The sequence below is a fragment of the Mchenga conophoros genome, linkage group LG5 (assembly GCF_057382185.1).
Source record: "Mchenga conophoros isolate Kocher_MC1m ecotype Shallow Benthic linkage group LG5, M_conophoros_male_GT1.1, whole genome shotgun sequence".
Lineage (NCBI taxonomy): Eukaryota > Metazoa > Chordata > Actinopteri > Cichliformes > Cichlidae > Mchenga > Mchenga conophoros.
In genome coordinates, this window is record NC_140530.1 from 11,739,025 (window position 1) to 11,761,858 (window position 22,834).

At 40.7% G+C, this 22,834-nt stretch overlaps 1 protein-coding gene and 1 non-coding gene across 2 annotated transcripts; one reads left to right on the forward strand and one right to left on the reverse strand.

Moving 5' to 3' along the window:
* Nucleotides 1-678: 678 nt before the first annotated feature.
* On the reverse strand, nt 679-21,064 carry prkcdb (protein kinase C, delta b). The gene is made up of 17 exons (XM_085273299.1): nt 20,910-21,064; nt 11,911-12,041; nt 11,446-11,721; nt 7,510-7,678; nt 6,736-6,767; nt 6,485-6,570; nt 5,958-6,087; nt 5,728-5,828; nt 5,544-5,628; nt 4,898-5,022; nt 3,944-4,117; nt 3,284-3,375; nt 3,089-3,151; nt 2,788-2,926; nt 2,385-2,573; nt 2,162-2,290; nt 679-2,003 (listed from the first exon to the last, which is right to left on the reverse strand). The coding sequence occupies exons 2-17, from the start codon at nt 12,017-12,019 to the stop codon at nt 1,845-1,847; spliced, it is 2,058 nt and encodes a 685-aa protein (XP_085129425.1). The 5' UTR covers nt 12,020-12,041; nt 20,910-21,064; the 3' UTR covers nt 679-1,844.
* trnae-cuc (transfer RNA glutamic acid (anticodon CUC)) lies at nt 9,134-9,205 on the forward strand. The gene has a single exon. It is a non-coding gene; the product is annotated as a tRNA-Glu (tRNA).
* Nucleotides 21,065-22,834: the final 1,770 nt, after the last annotated feature.

Consider the following 22,834-nt stretch of genomic DNA (forward strand, 5'->3'; position numbering starts at 1 on the left):
GGGGAGGGGGGCACGCATTTATTTCCAAAATTTATCTGGTGATTTTTATTCCAGTGTGGAGCTGCCTTGCACTAAAAGCTTTCGACTAGACGAGAAGGAATTTGGGTTTCCCCAAATAAATCTGCTGCTGAATGAGAAAGTATTAGTTAACCGTGCCGCATTTTTCAATTTATCTTTTTGATCGTGTTATTTTTAATTTGTCATTTGGGTTGGGTCGTTTTTTCTTTTTAAAATGGCCTGCAACTTTAACGCTGCATTAGGCTTAAGGCTGTTTGCGTAGAGAGGCAAATCTCCGAACAAGTTGAACACGTTTGCCTCCCAGTGCAGCTTTCAGTTTCCTGTCTCTTGTTTGCTATTTGTCCACAGTCTGCACTAAGACTTAAAACACCGAAATGCGTCGGGGCGGGGTGGGGGACAGAGGACGAGGACAGGTCATAAAAAGGCGAGCGCGCTGCATGAACGTTTCCTCGCCTTTTTTTTTTCACCCTTCTAAGGCACGTTAAGCTGCAATAAAAACACCTGATCGCTAGGTGGCGGTAAATTACCACAGGTCTTTTCCTAACATAATGCCAGTAGTACAGAGGTGCACGTGAACCAAGTAAACGTTTTCTTAACCTGTATCAATAATAACTGGGATGCAAAATTGATTTAAAGCAGAAGAAAGGGCATGACTTCTCAGGAGTTTACAGTATATTTATTCAGAATCAAATGTAAAAGATGAGAGTAAAAAATAAGTCCACCCATAACTTACAGAAAGCTCATAGTAACATACATTTTAATCTTCCATATACAGCAATATTATTTCCATGTTAAAATTTCTGCATTCAAGTAATATAAGACATATTAAAGATCTGTCCTTACAGTGACACCCCCCCCCCTAAAAGCACATCCTTCAGCACATACAGGCATGGTGCCAAACGGCTGCTGCAAGTCTTTCATGAAATCTTTTGCAAGCCCAAAGAAAAACATAATGCTATGTGTGGAACAAGTGTTTGCACTGTGCTTGAGTCTGAGGTAAAGAATGAATTTTAACACCAGTGTTGGATAAATAACACAAGAAAAGTGGGTATCATGGGCATTTTTTTAAAGTGAATGTGACACTGTGGGTAATGCATGTCTAGTTTCTAAACAAGAGTGCAGTCTATGAGGGAAAATGTCAATTCTAGCATTTAAAAACAAAACAAAACAAAAAACAACTTTATTTCAGCTAGACTTAAATTCACGGCACCTTTACCTGGACCAGCTGAGAATTCGTACACCAACAGTTAATGTTACTGGCTACAGAGGCACCATTTACATACAAAAATACCTGCACCCACCCACAGGCTCTTATGCATGCACCACACACACTCTGTCTTTCACACAAACACAAACACGGCTTGACTAAGCAATGCTAGGTGTATTAATTTCTATGACTAAACAAAGATGCTGCATTTCTGTCTGTGAATAAAAATTTATGATACAGTACACTAAATGATACTTACAGATTCAAAGTGTGATCATGTGGAAAAGGGAAAGAAAAGTGCCCAAAGATTGAATATATTCTACTATACACACCTGTCCCCAGACTGATAATGGTAACACTGGTTTCTGATGAAACTCCCTTAATTTCCAGACACTATTTTATACACCTGTACAAGTTTGATAGCTGAGATATTATTACACTTAGCTTCCAACAACATCTTGGTTTTATTTGATCTTTTCCTCTTTTGGGGAACTGAAAAAACAAAACAAAAGAAAACTTCATTGTCAAGCTCAGGCCCTCCACCACACGAAGACAAAGGGAATTGGGTAAGAAGCCTGCTGGAAGTGATGAGCCATCTGAGGATGCCATTTTTACTTTCTTATTTGGTTATTATGGGTTCCAGTTTGGGGTTGATGAAGGAAAAGCCAGCGAAAGCTGCCTGGTCCATAGAATCAATGAGGTTTTTATCAGCATGGGAGAGACGCGGCTTCTCATTCAGGAACTCACGATCAAAGTTGCTGTGGTCACTGGGGGATTTCTGTTGGTGGGAGGTTAGGCATTTAGTCAGGTTAAAGTAAAAAAGAAAAAATAAGATGAGGTATCTGATATCCTAGAGGCAAGCAATTATATTTAATGACAGCTCTAATTAATAGCTGTGAACTAATGTTAATTAAAACCAAAATTTTAGGCCCATACCACTTTAGGCTTGAAAGGAGGCTCCACTTGTCTCCTCTCCAGTGCTGTCCAGTTAATGTTTTTGAAGAATGGGTGTCCTCGGATGTCCCCCACAACACCCAATCTGCGAGTGGGATCTCGCTCAAACAACTGAAATAATAACAGAACACAATAGATCTCATTATGTAACTATAATTCCACAATACGCATGTTTGCCTAATAATTTATTCATTTATATTTTTACCAGGTCAAGCAGGCTCTTGGACTCCTTGGAGATCCACCGAGGGTAGTGAGGAATGTCCGACCTGATGGATTCAAAGAGCTCGTCCTCATCGTCACCTTGGAAAGGCGACTGACCAATTAGCATCTCATACACCAGGACACCAAAAGACCACCAGTCCACTGAGAATGTGTACTTCTGTCCACACAGGATCTGAGATAAGAGACAAATTGATCAGAAGCATAGAAGAAGAATGAGGAAATGTGATGTCTGGAGTGTTCTGTTCTTGTTACATAGTATTACAAAGAGACTGCAAACAAACGATTCAGGTTGCCACCTGAATGACATACAGATTGTGGCTTTTATAAAAAGGTGAAAGATTTTGATGGAAAAGTAAGGTATTGAACCCTTAGCCGGGCAAACCAACCTCCGGTGCGATATAATCTGGTGTCCCACAGAATGTGCTCGCTTTGACATCTCCAAAGACATTCTCTTTGCACATGCCAAAGTCTGCTATCTTTATGTGTCCGTCCTTGTCCAGCATCACATTGTCCAGCTTCAGGTCTCTGTAAACAGATATAGGATGATATTTAAACAATGTAGGACTGTCACAGTAAATTCAGTTTGAAGCCATGTAATCTAAAACGAAATTTCAGTTTACTCTGCTGCAGTAGCAGACTGAATGCAGAGAATGCAGGAAGTAGTACAGAGAGCCTGTGGGATTTTACCTGTAGATAATTCCCTTTGAGTGGAGGAATTGCAGTCCCACTATAATCTCAGCAGCATAGAATCTAAAAGTTGAGGAAATAACAGTTTTAGTACGATTTAAGACCCAATGACGCTGAAAATGATAACTCATACAACACTTGTAGCTTTTTTTTCTTTTCTTCCTTTTTTAAAACACTCTATCCCCATGTACTCACGTAGCTCTGTTGAGATCAAATCGTCCCTTGTCTTGGATGTGAAACATCAAGTCACCTCCATTCAAGTACTCCATTACAAAGAAGAGGTGCTCCTGTGCAAATAATACATTATTGTAAGTTAACCAGCAGACGTAAAGGGGATATGGAGAGCGGGGTAAGTTGCTCACACTAATCCATTTTCTCGGTACGCAGAGAGTCCACACTAATCTGACAATTAAGAAGTTCCAAAAACCTTAAAAGAGTTTTATATTAACACAGGGTCATTAAGTCTTGAAAGGCAGAAAAAGTAACTTTTTAAAATAATTATATCGATGCCAAGGCTCGCTGCCTGACTGGCTCTCATCAGTTATTACTTACTTACTACTATTGCATGGCACTAAATTTAATATAGATAATGACTTACAGGTGTTGTTTTCTATGCCCGTAGCTGTTGTGCAGATAAATTCAATATTTTACCACTGCTGTGTGTTCCTTTGAACTGAAACGCTGTTAAAACAGTGTTTATTTTAAAACAAACTGAAAGAATTGAATTGTTGAGGATGCAGCCTTTAATGACAGCTTGGAACTGTGACTCTTATTGCTGCAGCCTAGACGACTCCCCATCAGAGAACATGTTCTATGAACTTTACTAGCAGAGGTGTTTAGCATGTGTGCACTTACTTTTGACTGGAATGTGGCATAGAGATGAGTGAGAAAAGGGTTGTTCCAGGCGAGGGAAAGGACTCTTTTCTCCACCATGGTGCACTCCACATCATCATCCATGAGAACGACGTCCTTCTTCAGGACCTTCACAGCAAAGTACAGGCTCTGTCCCTTCAGCTCTGCAAGCAACACCTGGGGTGTCAGAACCACATTACTGTCAGTAACATCATCAGGTTAATCACACCTGCTTCATAACTAGAGTATAACAAAACAAACTGAGCTATGTTTTTGCATTTCTGTGTAGATGTTTCACTTCAATGCAGAGCCCACAATGCCCACACTGGGACTGGATATAAATAAATTTGCCTTCTCCTTTTCTTGTAAATCATTCTGTGTGTTAAATGATGTCTGGCATCTGTGGTGACAGATGAACAACTTGTTATTGCGCTTGAAAGCAGTCAAATGCTCCCATTGCAGAGTGAAGGAAGTCATTTCAGAAGCAGCGGGGGGTTGTACAGATCTTATAAGCGAGACTAAAGATCAAAAGTGGGATAAACTACATCTGCCATGTAAATCAAAATGTGCTTTAGTTATAGACTTAAATTAACAAAAAAAAAAATTAGCACATGAGATTTTTTTCCCTTCAGAGGTTTCTTCCTTTCAGAGGTTCCCTTCATCTGAATTTAAACATCTTCACTTTTCCTTAGTAATGTTACTTTTAATGGTTTTGTCTTCTAAAACATGTGAATTTTTACTTTGTATACAGTTTTTTCAAAATATTTTACTCCCATTACCAACATAATAGTTCATGGTTAGCATCAGCAAAAATTCCCATGTGGACAATTGAAGGACTACTTTGAGTTTATTTTCTTAAGCAAACATTCTTTTCACATGCAAGTCTGAGTAACATTATGGTGCCTTACAGTCCATGATAAAGACTTAAAGATTTAAAGACAGCAACATGGAGCATACCTTGCCAAAGCTGCCTTTTCCCAGAACCTTGTGGAATATTAGCTGGTTGAGGGAGAGGCGTGCCTGGGAAACTGTAGTTGGGGCTGGGGCGGGGCTAGGGCTAGGGCCCTTCCCATTGCCACCTGCTGTAAAATTTGCAAACTTTAAGTAAATGAGTATGCAAACCTGTAAACAAACATGCACGCAAACTGAAACAGCAAAAAGGTCATTTTAAGGTTGATAATAAAGACATAATTAATAAGGAAAGAATGATGTTGGGAATGACTGTTTCAACACTGCATTTTTAAATATGCCCAGCATTCAGATAATGACATTATTATATTTGCAAGCAATTGCTTTGATCCAAAACCTACAGTTTCAGATTTGCTTTACACCGTGTTTTCTTACTCTTGTTTCTTAATTATGTTATTTAGAGGGTGTATTGTTAATATGGCCATCTCAGACACAGCAGCTTCTCCCACCTGCTGTTCAAACTTTCTGTTTGCAAAAGTTTGCTTAAACAGCATCTGGCCTTAAAATCAGAGGAGGTAAAACTGCATGCCGCAGACAAAGCATCACTCAGGTCTAGTAATAGGTCCCCTAAAGCTGATACACCATTTTAGAAAAACTTTGTATTACAGTCAGTGCTACAATGAAAGCTTCTCACCACTAGGGTCCACTGTTGCATTTCTGACATCTTGGTAGATTCCAATATCTGGTGCAGGGGAGTCATCAGATTTCTTCACAGATTTCTATGGAGAAAAAAAGAAGTTTGGCAACAGATTCTTTCATATTTTTAATTAGTTTTTCTTAGCTTTTTAATACAATGTTCACCCAATGACTGTGCAAACCTGGGAGACTTGAGACAACGCCTCTGCTAGTAGTTTCTGGTTGATTCCACAAAGATTGCCCACTTTGCTTGTGCAGCCACTATGTACGTTCATGCCACAGTCTGGTCAGTGGAGTCAACAATGGAACGGCCCAAGCAAAGGAAAAGATTCAGAGAGAAAATATATTAATAAAAACGAAAATAAAAAAACAACAACAAAACAAACAAAGAAACTCAACACACCAGACTTACCTTCACATTTAAGGCCCTGCTTGTACAGGCCCCACAGTAGACTTCCACAGTGGTCACAGAAGGTGGGGCTCTTGTAGTTGTAAGTTTTAAAGCGATGTGGCATGTCAATATTGAAACGTTCTTTCTGGAACTACAGACACATAGAAGAGCATTAAACCCAGAGAATGCTGGTACCTGACGATTAAAACACGCAAGATTATATGTTTCGCCTGTCTAAGCTAAAGTCACACAGAACTTCTACAGACAATAAGCAATCACACGTTTCAACTGATTTGAACACTGAATCCAATACTGATGATGTTTGTAGGTTTGGGTGGATGTGTTTGGCTCAGTATTCATTTGAGTCAAAGATATGTGGTCGTGTAAAGACAAACAAAAAAAAGTACAGTGTTAAAATGACTGTTTAGTTGACATAATAGTGTATCACTGATATATTACTACAAGATAAAATACAAAATCATCCTCAATTCCATGATAAAAAGAAACCAGCAGAGTGACTGTACTCGTCCATACACAACTTCGCTCACCATAGTCTCACGACTGTTGGTCGCTGTTCTAGTGCACTTGCCAATGATTTTGTCGCTGCACTTCCTGTGGATTGCTGCATTGCATTCTGTGTGAAATAAATAAATCGATAAATATTGTGTTAACTGTGAGACTGAAATATTAGCAGTCCATTCACTTGCAACTTTGATGGTTCCCCTTTTCCTGGAGGTGAAAGGTGTTTATGTGTAAGTCTGACAGCACATGAATTGGTAACAGTCAAAGAAACACTCACGTTTGCATTTGTATCCTTGCTTGTTGAGCCCCCTGCATGGGGAAAAAGGGAGAAGGTAAATGGCTGAGCTATATCCAATTTAGAGAATATATTATAATATTCTCTGCTAATACTGTAAAAGAGTAATATACACGGGATGATTTTAATTGTAGGACTGCTGATGATAGTGATATACTTTAGATCGTGTGGAGATAACTAGATTCTCCTCCCATCTTAGGTCATAAGATTGAAACTATGGGTGTAAAAATACCAGCGTCAGACAACAGACTCAATAAACTTCAGACTTCCTCCTCCCTGTTTTACAAGATATAGATAATACTGAAGTTTGAGTACAAGGAGGAGTTTGGTTCACAGATTAGTGCTGCTGACACTGATATAACAGCCTTGTGGGATTTCCCTAGGAGGTGACTCATTCTCACAATAGCACTCTTACAGGTTTTTCCCCCCTTAATTCCCTTAAACTGCTCCATTAAGCAAAACAAAATAACCAATCTTTTAAGAAAGACATTTGAAAGTATGGACTACTTGTACCAGTGAAATAAAACACGCATGCACGCACACACACACAAAGCAAAGCAGAAAAGCAAGCAAACAGACAGGCAAACTAGCTGCCTCTGGATTAGTCACGTTCAAACAAAGTGGAAGGAAAAACATTCATAGCCTCACTCTGAGACTCTACTGAGATTTAAAAAAAAAAATACACCAGTGAAAAACTAAGATTTAATAATAATAGTGGCAGCTGCCATCTAACAAAGAGGGACTTTTGCATCTCACCAGAGAAAGTCTCTACAGACAGAGCAGAAGGTGGGCTGGTGGAAGAAGGTGGACGTGAACTCATGGTTCTTGATGACAAGAATCTTGGGCTGCTTGACTGCGCCCCTCCTCCTGTTCAGGGTCATCAACCCGTCTTCAGTAGGAGCCTTCAGGGTCGGCCTAGCAGCCACTGTGGGGAGAGAGAGTTAACAATCAAATAATTGCATGTCCATTAAATTTTAGAAACATAATTTCTGTCAAACGTTACCTAAATTCAAACAGTTTGGCTGATAAACCTTGAATGTTGCCGCTGTGTATTTTATCACTGTCAACTGTAACAGAAAACTATTTGTTAAGAATACCTTATGAGCTAAGGAAAGGGGAGACATGAGCTACTGCCACTGCTGAATGGAGGCTAAACACTGCAAAATGCCTCCCTGGATTAGCTGCTCTAACTGATGCAAATCAAATGGGTGGGGGTCAAAAGTCAATCAGAGAAGACAGCGAGAGTGGTAAACAAAGACATAACAGAAACTATGGAAGAGACAAGGGGGGTATGTGGGTGGATGGGAGGTGGCATTTTGGGACAATTCAAAAAAAGAAGCCGCCTTAAAGACAACAGAACAGACGGGGGGAAAGTGGGAAGAGTGATGAGGTGAGGGACAAACTTTTTTCTTATCTGCCAGTCTACTGACAGATGTTTGTTTGGACAGCACTTTGGTAAGTTGAGCCAAGAAAGTGGGAGCGAGTGAGAGGAAAAGAGAATGACAGAGGGGGCAGATACTGCTGATGACTGTTCACACGTGCCTAAAAATACTCCGGGCTGCTTTTCAGGAAACTTACAGAGGGTGTTGGAAGGAGACAAGATGCAGAGTATGGAGTTTTCATGACCCAGTAACAGCAAACCCAGACTGTGCCACTCCCACACTGAAACTCTCATTACACAGAACGCAGTTTGGAAATACCACGAAATGTTTGTTGTGTTAACAGTGACTATGCGGGCTGGCCTTGCCATCCGGACCAACTTGGTACCCTAAATGCAGCATGAAGCCAGCTAATGCTCTGCTATTATTAATATTATTATTATTATTAAGAATGTACTTTAATGGGCTTCACAGACTGACAATGCTGCAGTGTTTTTTCATTTTAATTTAGGCCACAGACATCAACAAAAACAATTAATACAGTGTAGGTGTTTGTTTACCCCAGTTCTTAGTAAACTCACTAGTGCGGTGTATTAAGAAAAACAAACATTTACAGTCCTTGTCAGAAATAGTTGAACTGCAGCCCAAGCCACAGGCTAAATTTGTAATGACACCAGAGGATTAGTTTTATTCTGCAATGGTTTCATGGCACACCTAGTCAGCTGACCAGACCAGTGTGAGGTGTGAAACCAGCATGCAGATTAATCATCAACAGCCTGAGGCAGACAGATTATTTCAAGGCACTTTAGAAGCGTGGCTGCTCCACAAACCTCATAAACACATGTAATCTGTGGCTGGTTGTAGAAAAATAAGGAAAAATGAAGCCTTTCTACCAGTAGAGGGTGATGTATAGCAAACAGAGTAGACAGATGGGAAAATGGTGGTGAGGGACGTGGGTGACTGTTGCCGGAAAAGATCTCAACTTTCACTGAGCGCACATCTCCCTGGTGGTCTAGTGGTTAGGATTCGGCGCTCTCACCGCCGCGGCCCGGGTTCGATTCCCGGTCAGGGAAAACTCTTTTCATATATTGTCACTACTCGCGCGTTTCAGTCAAGTCTCAGGTTATAAATTAAATCTGTCCAAGAGCAAACTTTATCTATTAAATGAAGACGCGTTTCCAATAGATTTGTCGGGTTTCCCCTTTAAAGTGGTCAAAGAGCAGTTCGCCTACCTGGGTATTACAATTACAAGAAAGTATAAACAACTTCTCAAAGCCACCTTTTTTACGCTATTGAAGAATGTCAAACAAAGCCTTCAATAGTGGTCGCCCCTGAACACAACTCTGGTCGGACGAATTAATTCAATTAAAATGAATATCCTTCCTAAATTCTTATACTTATTTCAATCTTCACCAGTCTTCATCCCCCAAGTCTTTCCTTACAACTCTAGATTCTATAATCTCCTCTTATATTTGGAAGGGTAAATGACGTCGAGTAGCTAAGGTGCATTTACAGAAACCTAAGATTGAAGGTGGCACTCCCCAACTTCCGCTTTTACTATTGGGCTGCCAATATTCGATCTCTGACCTACTGGTTACAGTCTGGGGAGGGTGTGGGCCCCACCAGCTGGCTGGCACTGGAATCAGACTCAACTCATGGTATTTGTCTTGCCTCCTTCCTGGGTTCTTCTCTTCCTTTATTCATTGACAACTTTGGATCTAATCAGATAATTCGGCAATAATAATATTAATATTAATAATAATTTTTCACTTCAAAGCCCCATCCTTTCAAACCACCTATTCCTCCCCCCAACTTTGGACAACTTGTTCCAGGTTTGGTTTAGAGCAGGTATTATTTGCTTTAAAGATCTCTTTATACACAATAAACTAGCATCATTTGACCAGCTGTCAAAAAAATACAGTCTTCCCAAAACGCACTTTTTTTAGATACTTACAACTGAGACATTTTTTGCAATCCCACCTCTTCAATTTTCCAGAAGCTTCAGCTGCTAACTTACTGGACAAGCTCCTTAATTTGCAACTATCAGGCAAAGCTGTAATGTCTTTATAATAAACTGTGCAGTGTAACACCAGCTCCCGTTGTGGGCCTCAAGTCCACATGGGAGAAGCAGTTAAACATATCTATGTCACATGACGTCTGGGACTCAGTCCTTTCTCTGGTAAACTTTACATCACTCTGCACCCGTCGTTCCCTGTTACAATTCCACATGTTTTGGACCTGCCCTGGCCTAGCAAAATCTTTGGGAGGAGGTTTCCTGCACTTTGAACAAGGCTACCGGCCTGAAACTAGCTCTCAACCCCCTACTTGCTCTCTTTGGTACAGCGGGAGAGGATGATAAGTATATTCCCAGAGCAAAGCGTAGGGTGCTGTCTTTTGGTTCCCTCCTGGCTAGGAGTGCCATTTTGATGAGGTGGAAGGCTGCTGCCCCGCCCTCCCATGTTCAGTGGCTTGCTGATCTCATGTCATGTCTCAGTCTGGAAAAGATCCACTGCTCCATCCAGAACCAAAAGGGCACATATGATAAAATTTGGGGTGTCTTTCTGGAAAACTTCTCTAAACTTCAACTTAAGGATGTTCCAGCTGAGTAACGGATTTGCTGATCTGATCTGATGTTTGTCTGTGTTAACGGGAACGTGAAGCTCAGCGATATCGTAGCTAACTTCTGTGTGGTTCTTATGGAAAGGGTTAGTTAATATCATAATCCCTCCCGGGTTGTGGCTTTTATTTTGTTGGGGGATTTTCTTGTTTTTGTTTTCTCTCTTTTTGTTTTTCTTCTGGGTTTCTGCTTGTTTGGTAAATAATAGGAGAGGAAAACAATGTTCCAACATGAGAAGTTCTGTTTTGTATTCATTCATTTTAAACAGTTTGTGTTTTCTGTCTTCTTTTTTTCCTTTGTAAACTATATCCAGAAATACTCAATAAAAATATTTTGAATTAAAAACTGTTTTCTACAACCTGTAATATATATTTTTTAAATGTAAACCTACTTCAAGTAACAGACACTTTGATCAAGTTGGATCCATTTCCAGCCATTTCACATTAGACAACAGCATGTAGAACTCTATGTGCTTTATAATCATGCCTGAAATGGGCTGGACTCAACTGGCGTAAAGGCGATGTCACATGTTTCCATGCACCAATATCACTATCTGAATCTGAAGGTGACACCTGTTTGGTCACATGTTTATGTTTCCACAAATCCACTGATAATGATCAAAAGACCTTGCATGTTTTCTCTCCCCCAAGAAGAATAGAAAACTAGTGATTGTAAACTAAACTTGAATCACATTACCTGCATCACCATCCTCCAAAAAAAACTGCACAGCCATCTGAATCTTCCCAGAAGGCTGCAGGTCCACCCAGAACTCAGCACGTCCGCTGCCTCTAGACTTGGATTTGCAGCGCTCTGCCAGCACAGACACGCCCATTGTGGCCTTGGCCAATGGCTCCTCATTACTCTGCATAAGAACAACTTCTAGGACACGCCCCTCCTTGATATGAGCATCAAAATTGGACTTCCAGGGGGGGTACATGGTGGGCTTCCTCTGAACCAGGGTCTTCCCTCTCTCTGTAAAAGAACAATGACATCATCATCATCATCATCGCTGCATTAAGGAGTGGTTATAGCTCAAAGATGTTTGTTGAGAATCAGTTTCCTTGTGGACTTTTGAGGGCAGTAGATAGTGACAGTCAAACTGATGTTGTAAGGTCTCTTTGTCAACTGTTGCACTTCTTGCACAAGCACAACTGTACATACCTGTGTCGATAGACTCTTTTATCCTGATGGCACAGATGGGAGCATCAGAAAGAGGAGACAGCGCGCCCACATCGTAATTACTGAGGGTGATACGCAGGAAGGGTGGCATGGTGACCACTCACCAAAGGCTCCTGGGGGCGAAAAAAAAAGACTGTGATTTAAGCCACTCTGTCTAGACTTTCTAGAGAGAGATCTTTGTCTCTTGCTCTCACACACACACTCACACATTGCTCAAGTTCTGTGCGTAAAACAAGAAGGAAGAGGGTAACAGCGGCTAGCAGCATCCTGCAGAGGAAGTAGTGGTTTTCTACTTCACACATAAGTTTGGAAACTACCTGCCAGTAACGAGGGAAGAAGGAACAGAATGTCAATCCTAAACTGTACTCTAGAGAGGCAGACAGCGAGAGAACATTTTTCAAAACAAATATATAATTTCAACCCTGTTGTGAATTCTTTTCAGCAGATGTTACCATCTGTTGCTCTGACCATTCTTTAAAAGGCTCCATAACTGTCAACACCAACAACAGCCCTGCTATTTGTGAGCGGACAAATCTGGAGCGCTTTTAATGTTTTATTGGGGGGGCTTGTGTTTATCCAGCATGTTAGCGCTACTGGCTGAAATTCTGGGGCCTGTAGGTGAGTGGAATAGCAAAATGTTCAAACAAATGCATGTCTCCTTTTTCAGTAATCTCATCTCTTCTGTCTAATACTTCTATCTAGTGTAGTCTAATAAAATGAATGCTTCCATCTAAATTTTACATTTCCTAAGTCCCTAAAACTGTTGTTGTAACAAGACAAGTCATCTACTTATTAAAACTCCATTTCTTGTGCTAAACCATTCTTCGGATGTTGTGTCATAGTGGAAGAGTAATTCCTCACTTCATTTTCTGTACATGAGATTCACAGAAATGACATGCCGCCTTTGTGCGTCTACATTATCGGTCACTCATAAGAAGACAAGGTTTGTTCGTGTTCACGTTCCTTTCACTTTGCTGAATGAAACATGCTCTGAGGTGCCAATTGAAGAACCTGGTATGTGTTTTTAATGTATGTATAAGCATGCTGCTCAGCCTGCTAAAAGGTAGACTAGATGCTATTTTGAGCTCAGGCTGGAAGTAAGATCACATCTTGTGCTCGCTGGGGTGACACTCAGAATTTCAGAGAGAGAAAGCAGGAGAGTTTTTTTTAACTATAATAAAGGGATGTGTAGTGTCTGGGAGGCAGTGATGTCCTACACAGACAGGCCTTGTGATTTGGAGGTCAAGGCTTGAAATCCAAAACAAACAGTCTGGGTGAGGAAATGAATAACTAACTGTGATGTCTCAGAAATCGTCTCCAATGTGCTCTTTCATTGCCAACTTCTTCAACAGACAGAAATTATTCAGTAACCAGCACATATATGCCCCTTTCACAGCCTCGGGCACCTTAAATGTTTATATAGTTATGAAATAATACCATCGGGCAGACGATGAACTGAAGATTGCTAAACAAATGACTGTTTCTGACTGCGGTCAAGACTGCTCTTAAACAAGAGGAGAGCATTTGAAAGTTCCTATACATGTACTCACACAGGCAGGCATACAGGAATAGGAAGAAAAACACATAAACACTTACTGGGAATATATACTTTTCCAGTTTTATCAGGACTTTACACACACTTTTTCCAATGTACACATGCACAGACATTATGTGCAAAAGAAGGCCTTGTTTCCCCAGAGAAAGTGGAAAAAGTGAGCATATGCAACTGGGGAAGGGGTGGGTAGGGGAAAAGAGCAAGAGAGAGAAAGAGGAAGAAAGAAAACAAAACAGACAACACACTGACAGACATGCCACTGGACATGAGGGGGAAACCAGAGTCGCCCTCACTAGACTGACTCATACAATAGAATCAAACTCCAGTGAAACAGATACTGTACATACATCTGTCAGTGTGCGTCTTTGAAGAGATACAAAGTTACTCTTAAATAAGTCTTTAGTACTTTTGGAGAGCCAGAAGATGTAAGGCTGGGCTGCATACCTGTACTGTCTCTCTTAACTTCAAAATGCTCTTCAGAACTAATTAGAAGGATCACCAGTATGAGGAAAACAAGAGAACAAAAAGATGCTGGTAACTAGGGCTTTAGCTGCCACTTGGCTTGGGAATTGGGAAGGATTTCTCTTCCAATAATCACACACGGTGATTCATGTCAAAGTCAGTGTTTAATAGGAACAAATACAGAAACAGCAAACCCTGTAATACGCACAACAGCAAAAAACACACATTTCGGTATTAAACAGTACAAGAAAACCAGTGGCACAATAGCCCTTACTTGAAATGACATAAAACAAATATTCTATTTTTGTGCACTGAGTTAACGTGACATAGTCCTGGAGAGGGACGTGCGTGACTGCCTACAAAAGCTAGGCCATCATTTAGTTCATGCTCAGCGACGCACCACGGACAAGTCAAATGTTTGGCATGAAGTGAATTTGTGGAGATGGCGAAGAAATGATCAAGCCGGTCTAGCAGGCTGGGGAGTAACCTTTAATTGTGCAGGTCGGAACAAAGACGGGTAATTTGAGAAATAAACAAAAGTTGGACAACATACAAGAATCAGAAATATGGTCTAAGATATTACTGGCATTGCTTTAAATCCTTGTTCCCTCTTGCTACATAATTACAAGGAAGATTTGTTTGTTTAAAAAAACAAACAAACAAAAAACAAACAGCATGTGATGTTGTCCACATAAGGTTAGCAGTTTAGAACTTGTAGACTAATATAAACTGTCTCTCAATATTAGAATATTTTAGCAGGCTCGAAAAGCCAGCCAACTCATTTTTTAAATGGGAAGAGAGTTTAATTTAGTCAAGTTAGTGACCTGATCTTAGCCCAGTTGGCTCCAACCCCTCGGACAAAGCATGAGCATGCTGGACGAATAAAAGGCAATTAGAGCCTCTAGCATCAATAAGGGTCTGTTGATATCTAAAGGTTGTAGACTTCAGACAATCACTGACTGCAAGAAGCCAAAGGCACTTCATTTGGTAGTCGATAAAAATTCTCTTGAGATGTTAATTTAAAGACCATTTTAATTGTTGCCACAGACACAGTTTAATTTTAAAGTCTCTGTGCAAATGCTAGAAAATTGGAACTCTCGAGATACTTTGAGTGCACTTTATGCCCATATTTTATATATACATATATACAGTATGGGAATGGGATGATCCCAAAACAGCTGTGTAAGTTTTTATGTTTTACTTTAGAAGACTTTCCACACTTACGGTACTTTTGAATTTCAAATGGGTGAAAAATGGGCAGCTGAAGCGATCCAAAAATAACCCTGTAAGCCGGCATGGCTACGGTAAAGACCCTGAAGTACATCACTTAAATGGAATGTAACCATTGTTAATGCTGACATTACATCACCTTATCGCCACTGACACATCACAATGTCCACAAAACAAAAGATCTGCGCAGATTTAAATACACCAGTATTCTCTGCTTACATACTGAGGGCTTTTTTTATTTCCACAGAAGATGTTTGAACATGTCACAGGCGGAAAAGCACAGGTGGAGAACTAGAATTACTGGCTCTTGGTTGTACGACGCTGCCAACAAGTCAATTTGCAGCTGACATCTACATCTGCACAGACTTATACAGAAAACAGGGATCTGGAACAATTTGTTTTAAGTGCTTTTATGCTCAGCCAAGAAAACAAATCTGTGAGGACATATCTTAGACGTGGGAGTAGACAACAGTTAAAGGAGAAGAAGTGAACTGAAGAATAACATTTTAACCCAGCAGCACAGTATCCTATGTACAGCGCAATATTTCGATCATGATTTCTTGAGTTTGAGCTCAGAAAAGAAAAAGAAAAAAGAAGAAGACCACATCTCCTGTGAGATCACGATGACAATGACCTCTGACCTCCAGGTTCTAATCAGTTCATCACGGAAAACAACGAGATTTTAGGCATATGTTAAGAAACTTCCTCAATACATTCCAGATTTACATCATGTTAACGAGACTGGGAAGGATGGGAGATAACCCGTGACCTTGACCTTGACCTTTGACCGAAAATTATTTCATTCTTCAGTTTCCTTCGTGCTGCTTTGGTTTCATGGTTCTGCACTGTGCAGGCCTGCTCACTGTCACTGTTTACTGAGACTAATTTAGAGTTGAGTCATCATTAACAACCACTGACAGCTGAGATACAAGATTGATGTGTAAGAAATGCTGAAAATGCATCTGCAGTATATTCAGTATGCCTTTGAGTTTCATACGTCATGCGTTTGCTTACTTAAAAATAAAAACTAAACTAAAATGTGGCTGTTTCTCGCAGACACTTTGTCTGCCTTTGTGCCAAAAGATGACCCAGAGTAATGAAAACTAGTCTAACAGGATTCTATATACAAACCAGTGAAGAGTGTGGATGCAGGCAACAGAAATGGAAATGATCAGTCAGCCAGTGCATCTCAAAAGAATCCCAACATTAATGAAGATAACTCAAACAGCTGACAGGTAATATCACTAAAACCACAGTGAGAGGACGTCAGGTTTAGTTGCTGGTTCTATTTCAGGGCAGATGATGCTTACATGAAGTAGATTTGGCATGTTCCCATACTGCATGCAACATATTCAGTTAGAATTATTGGGAAATTGACCACAGCGTTAAAAAAAAAAAAAAAAAATGAAATGGAAGAAAATCTGCCCTGTGAGAAACTTTGGTTCTTGTGTCCTTATTACTTCAATGCACAACATGCACTGAAAGAGAAAAGAGAGGGGGATGCAAGACTGAATGGGAATGCAATCTGCACACATGCACTGCAGACCTGAACTTCTCTAGGCATTACCCAGCAAAGCTGTATGGTTGAACACTAATGTCCTAAGCAGCCAGGCGAGACATTAAATATCCTAAACCAAATGGCATATGTCCAGTCGTGAGAATGTGGCTGATGTGAACGATCTCCTGTTGTGTTTATTCATTATCATTTACACTCAATGCGTGACCCGATTCCTAACATTTTCCAGAGATCATGTATGAATAAGACTACGGACAGACCCAGAACAGTCTTGCTAATGGAGTTGGTCGAGCCAGTGAGAGCTGAACAAACACAAATTATTATGAGCCGCTAACTTCATAGTCAGAGTCAGTCCTAGAGCAAATAACCTGGTGTGTGCATATGTGTGTGGCTGTGTATGTAAACATCCATTATTAATCACAAAATGGCACTTAATGCTGGCTGAAAGAGAAAGAGAAAAAACCCTCTCCACACTGGAAGTCAAACTGTGATCATGGAAAAGTGCTGTTCCTAGCTCCTACACCACATTTGATTTAAGAGCAGGAAACTTTGAACTGCTCAGCAAAAACTAATTCCTATTTTCTGTTTGAATTACAACCCGTCAGACGTTTAAAGTCAAATTGTAGATCCAGCTCTGCATCCTGCATGCACAAAGAAAACCATGCAGCATTTTCTGTGGATAAACTGAGTAAACTTTCAGGAGAGTCAGACAGGGATTGCTGACTTTTGGTCATTCATTATGATGGCAGTATTGACAGCTTACTGTCCACGTACAAATTTAGCAACTAGTTACAAATGAATGCCACGGTACATCAAAACAACGGTATGCCAAAAAACTAGGCAGGACTAGTAGCGCAAAGTTTCAAAATCTGCAGCTGAGGAAAGGTGAGTGGTTGATACAAATATAAAGGGACAGGCAGAACCAAAACCAAGACCTTCCTTGGTGGAGGTAATAACATTACATGACATAGGTAAACCTCTGAACCTAATCAATTGCTTGATTTCCTTTCTCAACCTCAGTTTTGACAGAAAACTTCATCAATTCCACATACCTCACTTAAATCCGCAAGTCTTTCATTGAGGCATGGTGGTGTGCATTATTACCGCATTACCTTCTGGAAAGCACACAAGTGTGCTCGCATAAGCACATACTAATAACCTTGAACAAAGGGGCCTTTAATGAATTTCAGCAGAGTGTGGCTTGAAGAAAAATCAAAGCCTTCCTTTCTTTCACTAACCTGGGTTAATAGCTAACACCCCTTTCCCAAACACTGTCTCTCTCTCTCACACACACAGGTAATACTAACAGAGAAGTTATACTGCGATGTTAAATTCTGCCCGACTTTCCCCTCTATCACGAACTCATAAGACACACATGCACCACCAATATGGTTAAATTAGGACAGGGGAGAAAAGTGAGAAAGATTTGGAGAGATGAACTGATGTTACCGCTGCAAGGTCAGAGACACAAATCGCTACAGTGAAGCACCCATGCCTCTGATCATTCTGGATCTGGGAACTGCGTCAATCAAACCAGTACAAGCTGGTATTAAATGCTTGAGGAACAGTACACTTGAACTTGAAATTTTAGTGCAACTGTTAAATGGGAGGGGGGCTTTTTGTTATTTAAGAGGAACACTGAGCTCTTTGGCACAGTTTCAAACCTGCTACCACAGCGAGGACAGAATCCTGCCCCTGTCTGCATACGTGTGCGAGAGTCCTCTCTCCACATGCATTAAAAGCGGTGTCCATTTCTGCCCCTCTCACAGTTTACAAAACCTTAGTTAAGTTGAGCAAAATAGCATCAGAGCAAGGGGAGCCAAGCAGGATTGTGATGTGTGTGTGAGAGACAAGAGGGACAAGGCCAAGGGCAAGTAATGAGCCAAACTATCATCACCCACAGATGAATTAGCAAAATTTGAGCCCAATGCCCGCGATTCTTGCTCTTTCATTGTTTACTTGTGTGGGGGGGAAAAAAACTGCATGTGTCCTATTACAAAGGTCCACATCATATGTGAGTGTGATGGGACACACTAATCAGAACACACTTTCCAAGTGTGCCATATTATTTAAATTGGAGAAATAAAGAATAATGATTTGTCTTTAGTATTTCTCTAGTTAATTCTCAAACATAGCTGGGTTGGTAATTAAAAGGTTTAAGCTGTTTAAATGTAACCAGCTCTTAGGTACTGTCTTTAAACAATGTTTTAGTTATTCATACACAATGAATACACCCTGCACATTGTAAGGCTTACGTGAATCTGTAATGTTTGTGAGTTTCGTGCAATTGGCGGGATCAGTGCTGTTCCTCACTGAGCAGATGTCCCAACCGCGTCCTCCAAGCAGCTCATGATGCCACAAGCCAATATTGACAAACCAGTAACTGCAGGCAGATGCAGTCAGATAATGTTACCTGCAGCCTCCGCAACACAAGAGGCTTGTTTTGCAGTGAGTGACACAAGACTTTTGCAAGCAATGGATGGAATATTTCAACATGGGATAATGGGTTTAGTGTTGCCGGTCAGATAAGAAGTTGTGTTAACCATTTCCTACTGAGAAGGCCGAGTTTTTACAGCCGCAGGAACGAAGGGTAATCCTCACACAGACACATCCCCACAAACCAAAGTGAGCCATCATATGTACTCTGGGTTGTGCTGTCATGTCAAAGCCACATGTGATTCTGGCAACAAGAAAGAAGTTACATTACCGCAGGATGACTAACAGCAATGACAGCCGCCTAACGTGAGGGAGGACCTTTGATATTTCGAGCTGGTGGACTTTAGCCTCAGCTGAACAATACAATCCGGTGTTGTGCCAAAAAGTGATTGTCTGCCAAAAACTGATTTCCAGTCTTTCTGTGTATTTTTTAATGTGTAATATCTTTACGTATGTTCGTAAATAGACTTCGGTGAACAGGGTTTACAAAGGGGTTATATAGAGAATTTAAAAATTATCCGTTTTTCAAGTATCTTCACAACTCTGTGTTATTGTACTTACATTATAACCAATCCGGTCCTTTATCCCCACTTAAAATATTTTTACAGAACTATTGTAATATTTGCTGACATTTCTGCTGTGCTCTTGGCCAACTTACTCTTACAAAAGACATTTTTAATGTTAATGAGATTGTTTTTAACTGCAAAAATAAAGATTATATAAAAGTCACTGCCAAAAACTGATTGCGGCTTCTACCTTGTTACACGAATGTTGTTTGTGGCTCAAGATGACTTTATGTCATCCATAAGGGATGCATTTGGCATATGTTTCACATAGTATAGCCCAACAAGTTACTTATAGCAGTTTAAATACGAGCAATCAGTTTTTGGCAAATACCGGAAATCAGTTTTTGGCAGACAATCACTTTTTGGCACAACACCGGCTTCGGTACAAGTGAAACCGCTTCGGCAGACGGCTGCTGTTTGTAGTGACGGTGAGACTGTCAGCACTCTGTCCAGCCACACCAAAAACCTGCGATTTAATGGAAATCTACTAAACACTCACCCAGTACTGTACCGCTTATGTCACTATGATAGCTGCAGAACTCAGTTTTATGACGTTTAAAATAATAATTAACAGCACTTGCATATAAACAGTGGTAATAATAACTATGAAAATATGGCGTTTATGACACTTTTACACACACGAATTAGGCCTATACTAAAGATCACGCGTGTACCCCATTTAAACCGTCCCTTTAGCTTCTGCGGCAGGTGGATTTGATATAACGAGAAAACGCCCTGTCCCTGATTTTCACTATTATACGGGTTAACTTTTGTGCCAAATTGTAGTAGTTACTCGCAGGACCTATAAGCTTGTTTCCCCGGTTATTACCTAGCTCACTGATTCAAGCTCTTGCCACAGTACGCGAACCTGCAGCAACGATACATGGCTTAAAGTTTCCCGGTCTAAGTGACAAAAACAAGATAAAACACACAGAGAGGCTTTCTGCGACAGCAGCATTCCTCTTACTAGAAACCACACAGCCCTAACCATCAGTTTACGGCTAAACAATCGAGGTTTGTAGTCACCAAGTGAGACTAAACACCAGCCAGAGTCGTGCCAAGGCAAACGCTGGGGACTCCTGACTCCCACTACACTGCAAGCGAGGAAGGACTGTTGTCTCGGTGTTGTCAAATACCGAGCTCAAGCTTCTTCTTCTTCTTCTTTTTAACGCAATTAAGTTTTTGTTGCTTTATAAAAAAAAAAAATGCGACTTACCTCGTTAGCCTGACTCTAAGTTTCTTTTTTAAGTTTTTTTTCTTTTCCCGGAGCTTCGACTTTAAACGGTTGAGTGGTTTTAAGGAAGTGTTCAAGTCCGCTGCTGTTACTCGAGGCTCTCCCTCTCTGTTTGTCTGCCAGCTTTTGTGTGTCACGGCTCCTAGCGGTGCGCGCGGCGACTGCGTGACGTCAAACAGGTGCATTCCCGGAGACACGAGCACGAGCGACTCTGTGATTGCCACAAACCCATTTAGGCGTGTTCACATATTCATTTACAAACCGAGCGCGGTTGCTTTGCAAAACTGGACCGGCAACATTTAAAATCTGACCTCCCTCACGGGGAAACCAGCTTTTCTCAGCGCCTGAGTCTTCCCATAATTCGCTTTGTATTTAACGACACCTTGACCTGAACCTGACGCACGGTATCGATAAAAGCGGAAAGGCAAACACGGAAGCAAGGGAGCTTTTGAACAGGTGCTGATTAAACCTCTTTATGTGAAAAATATGAATTTGGTAGATCAAGGGAACCGGATATTAGGGCACTGTGGGCTCTCAGTACTCAGGTCAAGTCAAACAGCCATGCGTTTCCACATCAGGTCTTCCCACAGCACCTCCACGATCCCATTTCTCTCTCGGCCTACACAGCCTGTTGATCCACGTGGTGTTGAGTCATTAGCCCCACCTACCAAAACTGCATTGCTATAAGAGAGAATGGGTTGGTAAATTCAGTAAGTCTCCAAAAGGGCTATTTATAGCCACGACAATAGGTATAGCAGTGTCATGCTGGTATACCTACTGTTGAATGACAGATTACTGAGAAGACCAAACAGCTATTCAGCACTCAATCCTTATGAAAAACATGTCAGTTAAAAAAGAGATGAGGGATATTATGATTTTTTTAAGGGGCGAGGGGGTGGGCAGGACACCACATTATAATATGGTTGGTTTTAAATCACTCTATTATAAACTTATAGGATATGTTATGTAGCTTAGAGTGATTTAAATTCAACTGTGTGATAGGATTTTAATATCAAAGAAAGTTTTATCACGCTGGTCATCAGTCAAAACAGACACTCAAATCTCTTATAAAAGAAAAAGAACTTCTTCAGATTGTGACAGGAAAAGACGACTTCTTTCCACTACTCTTACTTCCTGGAAAACTGTTTATATTCACCAATGACCTCATGCTGCACCAGTGCTGTAATAAAAAGAAAGAAAGAAAAAAAATCTCCCAACAAAACTATTATGGACTTTTGATCAGTCATTCCTACCTGCCGTTCCAATTACGTTAACCTGCCTCTTAGTCATAATAGTGAATATGTACTTAAGTCACACCTCTCTCTGTTTTGTAACAGCCAGAATTCAGGTTTAACAGGAACTACATCAAAATGGGGAAGCAAGATTTTCTTCTTGACATGAACAAGCAATAATTAAAAAACAATGTCACCATCACCACCCTCAGAGAGAGGCAATGTAGGTCAGGGTGCTGCACGGTTTTCTGATATATTACAAGTCAAGTGATGTTTGTGAAGGTCTGCCCAGTACACTGGAAAAGGTGAAAAAAAAAATCAACAAGTGATTTAAAGTTGAAATCAGAAACAGCATTATTGACTGTGGGAATTCCACTTCGGCTACAGTCTGTGTGGGTTATGCAAGTTCACAGAAAAACAAAAAAAGAAACAGTAGAAGCATGTTATGACACAGCAAATGTTTGCCTACGAAGGCTTCAGATTTTATGTGTGAATTAGCCATATAAGCAGGCTGGGGACCCAGACGGTTCCTGTTGTGGTGGCCATTTCTGCAATCCCAGCGGAGCCAGTGCAAACACTCCAGTGAGTAATGAGAGGAACAGACAAGAGGGGCGGTGGGAGTGAAGGGAGGGACGAAAAAACAATCCCTAAAAAAGGAGAGAAATGGTCCTTTCA